General features: G+C 39.8%; 1 protein-coding gene across 1 annotated transcript; it reads right to left on the reverse strand.

Moving 5' to 3' along the window:
* Window positions 1-990: 990 nt before the first annotated feature.
* On the reverse strand, window positions 991-4,976 carry LOC145807550 (uncharacterized). Its single transcript, XM_082905978.1, has 2 exons — window positions 2,074-4,976; window positions 991-1,992 (listed from the first exon to the last, which is right to left on the reverse strand). Exons 1-2 carry the CDS (start codon window positions 2,551-2,553, stop codon window positions 1,156-1,158), a joined length of 1,317 nt encoding a protein of 438 aa, XP_082762104.1. The 5' UTR covers window positions 2,554-4,976; the 3' UTR covers window positions 991-1,155.
* Between the last annotated feature and the right edge of the window lie 900 nt (window positions 4,977-5,876).

The following is a 5,876-nucleotide window of genomic DNA, read 5'->3' on the forward strand; positions in this document are numbered from 1 at the left end:
GTATTAGGCAATGGAGCATATCGGCTTGAAGACAATGAGGGCAAAGCATTGCCCAGACCCTGGAATACTTGTAATTTGAAATTCTTCTATCATTAAAAAAAAAAACATCATTGTTTGGCCGATATTATCAATAAAGTCTTTTCAGAATTCTCTCAACATGTATGATTGATGTTTATTGAAGACATATCAAACTCAGGCAAACTAAGCCGATATTATTCCTTGATCCACTTGTTGAAATTTGTAGCAATTTACAAGTTGGAATCAAGCTGATTCCTTATCTTCACTTGTTGAAATTTGTAGCAATTTACAAGTTGAAGATAAGCCGATGTTATTCCTTGATCCACTTGTTGAAATTTGTAGCAATTTACAAGTTGGAATCAAGCTGATTCCTTATCTTCACTTGTTGAAATTTGTAGCAATTTACAAGTTGAAGATAAGCCGATGTTATTCCTTAATTCACTTGTTGAAATTTGTAGCAATTTACAAGTTGGAATTAAGCTGATTCCTTATCTTCACTTGTTGAAATTTGTAGCACTTTACAAGTTGAAGATAGGCCGAGGTTATTGCTTAAGTTTTCATAGCAATATGTGGGTTGTTTAAACCCTAGAGAAGATGCTTAACACTTGTTGAAATTTGTAGCAATTTACAAGTTTATGTTAAGCCGACGTATGATCACCCACTGAGGTATACAGAAAATTAACGGGTTGAAGCAAAGGTTAAGTATATTGTTTAGACACTTGTTGAAATTTGTAGCAATTTACAAGTAGATTAGAACGAAATCATTGTTTAAATACTTGTTGAAAACTTGAAAAAAAGATGGCAAAAGTATACATTGAGTAGTATATGTTTTGTGCTTATCAAAATTTATACAAGGTTTGCAGGTCAGTATCTTGCCGAAGTAAAAGCTTTGCAGTTATACCCGAGGTATGTAACCCCGAGAAGATTGCACAAAGAAAGCAGAAAGCAAGCAAAAATTTCTAAGTATAGAACTACGCAGAAGCAAACAACAGAACATCATAAGATTGACATATCCATAGCAAGAACAGTTGCAAATACATACTGAAAAAGGCACATCGGCCATAAGAAGGAATATACATTGTCCGGGAATTGAAAGAAAAAACAAAGTCCAAAATCCAGAAAAGAAAGAAGGGAAAATCAAGACTCTTGAACATCAGCAGCAGCAGGAACTGGAACCTCGGATGATTCAGCTGGAATCTCCTCGGCCACCTTCTCCGCTTGTATTTCGGCATCTATCTCTGCCAAAGTTGTGTCAAGACTTCTTTCAGTCAGAAGGAGGTCAGATGATAGACACCCTGGAACAGACTCCTTGGACACTTCCTCAGCATCATCACCCCCCTCATCTTGAGTTAAGTCCATAACCAGTTCAGCGGGAGGAGGGGACTTGACTTCGGCAGCATTCTTGGGTTTTCTCACCAAGGCCTCACCATCATCATTTTCTTCATCTTCCTCCTCGGCCTCGGACTCTGACTCACCAGCAGGAGGAGGTGGAGGAAATGGTAACGGAATAGCATCGGCCTGACGCAATGGCGAGTCAGCAGGAAGGTCAAGCTTCTTTATCAAGGACATCCAACCAAGGGAAAATCCCCTGTTGCATGTCTGCCTGACTTGAAGCTTGTAGTCTTCTGCAACGTCGGCCATACCTTGAGCATAGGCCTTTTCATCGGCCTCTTTGATTTCGGCCTCCTTGGTGGCCAACGCTTGTTGAAGTTCTTTTTGCGCTTGGACCTTCTGAGCCTCGGCCTCCCTTTTCTCGGCTTCAGCTACTTTTTTAACGGCTTCAGCAGCTTCGGCCTTTTCAAGAGCTAAGGTTTGGTTCTTCGTTGCAGCCTCGGCTTGATCCTCTAGTTTTTTCATTTTTACTTCAAGGGCCCTTAATTCTCTCTTCATTGAAGTTGCTTCCCTCTTCATATCAACCAATCTTTGACGATTCTCAAAGGATTGCATTGAAAATGAATGGGCATGTTGGATAGCCTGAATGAAAACAGAAGTATCAAAAAATTTTCTCAGAAAGAAAAAGAAGGAAGAAACATAAATACAAACAGAAATACTTACTTGAGCAGAGTGTTGGAGCATAAGAGCATAATTTTCATACTCACTAAAACTGGCATTTCGCTCCAAGTCATTCGGTAGGAGGAGAGCAGTGCTAAGAGCGACAGCAACATTAATGTCGTCAGCACTCTCGCTAGCCATAATGGGCCTGTCCTCCAGAGATAGATCAGGGGCCCATGGGACGTCGGGCTTCTTTGAAGCCGAGGTCGTCGCAGACGATGACCTTGGCCGCTTTGTTTGTGTAGACCCTGAGGGTTGACCCTCAGCAGATCTCTTGGTGGAGACAGAGGCTGATTTCTTGCTTTCTGCCAGCTTTGAAATAGGCACAGTATCTTCAGCTTCGGCATCTGTAGCCTTGGCCTTAGGCTGAGCCCTTTTTTCTCTCTTTTGTTTGGGTGGGAGCATTGTTTGCGCTGGTGCGGCTTCGGCGTCAGTTGGAATGTCGGCAAGAAGATCTTGGACGACAGGCTTTGAACGAACCATTTCGGCTGTTTTTACAAGCTTTCTTCGGCGTCTACGTTCTGGAATTGGTATTAAGTAGGGGGCCGAAGTTGATGGAAGGTCGGCTGGGGCAGATGTGGATTCTTGATCTGTTCGGGATGTAGAAGCAGTTAAGGTTGTGGTTGTAGGTGGAGAAAGGCTCTTTTTCCTTTTTCTTGGGACGTCGGGTAAGGTGGATTTGTATGTAGGGATGAAGTTTAGTAATACTGGGGCTTTTCGTTTATGGATTGGGAGGCCAAGAAGTGTTTTCAGATCTGTTCCTGGGAAGAAGGATTGGCGAAAATTTTTCGGTGGCTGATGAAGATCTGCAAAGAAACAGACGTCAGAAATAAAGTATTAAAATCTTAAGTAAAAACAACTAAGTGTTGACTCAGGGCTCTTACTCTTGCCCTCTGTAAGTGTTCGAGGAAGAGGGTAGAGGTGGACATCTTCATCTGGGCCAAATTCCCAATTTCCAGAGGCAATAAGAAAGTCATCTCCAGCCCCCTTGTTGGAGTCTGGAAGGTCGGCTATAATCTTGTACTGAGTGGATCTCGGCTTAAGGTAATAGGCAAAACCCCTATCCTTCAGATCGAGAGGACACATGGTATAACAATATTGAAGGTCGGCCAGGGTGATTCTAAGGTTTTCTTGCCTAGCTAAGGCAATAATACCGTTAATTACCCTATAGGAGTTGATAGTAAGTTGCATAGGGTTCAGCTTATAGAAATGGAGAACTTGACGAAAGAGGGGATCGAGTGGAAGCCGAAGTCCACATTCGGTAAAAGCAACTATTGGAAAGGGCATTGTATGATCTGTGGGCACGATGGTATCATTATCCCCAGCCAATTTAAGATGAACATCGGCTGGGATAGAGAATTCTTGTCTAAAGTATTCAAGTTTTGTTGGGGTATTCACCCTATGCCTCCACATACCCATTATGTTGGCTTAAACTAAGAGGAATCTGTCTTAAAAGATGGGCGTTTTTCAAGTTTCCCTAAAGATTAAGGGTTCTACAGACAAATCCCAAATCTATGAACTATGAAGATAAAGATCGAGGGCACAGATCTGGGACAGATACAAAAAAGAAGAAAACAAAGACGAAGTTTCAGATTCAAGAACAGAGGTATAGTTCTCAGAAGCAATAGAGATACAGAAACAAATCAAGAAACAGCGGCAAAGAGAATGATGAAAAAGCATAGAAGCTCAAAGTATAGCCACAAATTCAAGAGACAAATAAATCCCAGACCTCGAACAAAATCAGTAATGGCAGTAGACAGACAAAAGCACATAAAGAGAATTGAAGAATTAAAAGAAAGGGTCTTACCAGAACAAATGAAGCCAAGGCAGTGCTCACCAAACCCAGAAACCAGTTGCAACAACAAAGAGGGCTTTTGCAAGAATGAAGGATCAAAAGCAGTTCCAGAAGAAAGTTTGAAGCAATGGCGGATTCGAAGAAGAAAAAGCTTTCAAAAAGAGAGAGAACGAGAAGACAGAATGAAAAAAGTGAAGGAAAAGAAGAGGCAAAAAAGAGTTTTGTCAAAAATTTGAAACGGCGGCAAAAATAGGGCAATTATTGCGCCTAGAGCAACGCACGCGTCAGACGGCGCAGACGAACGAACAGACAGCTTCAGGCGCGTCACTGACACGCTCCAATAAAGACGAAACACGTAAAAGAAACAGTTAGATATGCATGACAGCTCATGCGCGTAGGGGAGTACGACCGAAGCCTCGTTCTTCGAAGAGAACACGTCGGCTGAAAGAAGATAATCTTGGCAAAACAGTTTTTTTGAACCATTGCTCAGAAAAGAAGTGACAAAATTTCGAACAGTGTACGTTCCATCACCTCAGAATGCCGAGGTAATGGAACCTAGGGGGCAGTTGTGGGGACATATTTTCTGAATACCAACACGTGGCATGGTGACGCCGACGTGTCAGCCGAGGTGCCACGTGCCCTGGTAGTTAAGCCGAGGTAATCTCGGATAAGCCGAGGTCATCTCCGAAGATGTCGGAATCCGAAGATAAGGGACAAGAGTCCTGAAGCAAAGAGGGGACTTAATTAAGATAAGGATAAACCTCTTAGGGAGTTTATCTCTATCTCCTAAAGAGTCCAGAGTAAGTACTAGGATTGGGGTACATAGAAGTCATATTTCTAGTTGGACTTGGATTAAGTATATTATAAAAGAAAGGCACCCCCGTGGGTCTAAGGTATGTAATTCATACTTTGAGTATTCAGTTTAATGCTTGATTATCCTTGAGAAACATACTGACTTGATCGTCGGAGTGCCCCCGGGTGGAAGAACCACCGCCGGAGCTTTTCCTTTCTGTTATAGGTTGCTGGAGCCATCTATTCTGCCGGTGCTTTGCTGCTGATCACTAAACGGGCAGTGTGGTCAGATTTTTACCCACACATATATTGTATATATATATATATATATATATATTAACTTGAATTACTAGCACATAGATATTCAATTGTAGCATAATTTTGTGAAACATGAGCAGTAACAATTTTCAGCGTCACTGTAGTTTATGGATAATTATGATGATTTTTCCTCAGAAAAAATGCCCATAAATATATTCAGAAAGTGGGAGTGGGGTGGATTGAACCTAATATACTTTGAATTTTTATCAATAATTAATCTGATTTACACAATTTAAATTTTAAAATAAATTTAAATTCTTTTTCTGAATTTATAACATTGCTGTTTTCTTTCACGTGGGCTGCTGACCAACCATAGTAAAATTGAACTGGCATCATATTTTGTTGTTTTCTCTTATTTTTCAACAGTTTCCTGGAAAATTACTACCAACATTTTAGACAATTTTAAGCATTTTCATCTGAAAGATTTATATTTTAGTTAGAGAAATTACATTTTAGTGACTCTTTCACAAAATATTTACATATTTATAAAATTTATCACTTATCTAAAATCATTTAAAAATTTTGTATTAAATTGTAATGACTCTTTTTAGTTATGTCTCAATAGTTTTATAATGAATCGTACAAACTAACGTATTAGACTATTATTTATAGTACTATTATGTTGTATTATAATAACTTTTAGTGGGAATTAAGTAGGATTTGCTTGCATTTTGCTTGGATATTCGGAAGAATTTTTTGTTTTAAATAAATAATTAATATAATTTGGAAGGATTTTGTGTCATGTTGTGTTTACAGTTTCATTGTCTGCCAAATTTCATATTCGATTCATTCAAAAGTGGCGAGAATAATTGACTTAAATCACTTCCCCCCTCTAAAATTTGGAAGGGGAGAAGTCTAAGAGCAACTCCAACAGTCAATTGGTAAAAAGAATAGCCAAAAT

Source organism: Camellia sinensis, chromosome 14 (genome assembly GCF_055761805.1).
Source record: "Camellia sinensis isolate YWXY chromosome 14, ASM5576180v1, whole genome shotgun sequence".
Lineage (NCBI taxonomy): Eukaryota > Viridiplantae > Streptophyta > Magnoliopsida > Ericales > Theaceae > Camellia > Camellia sinensis.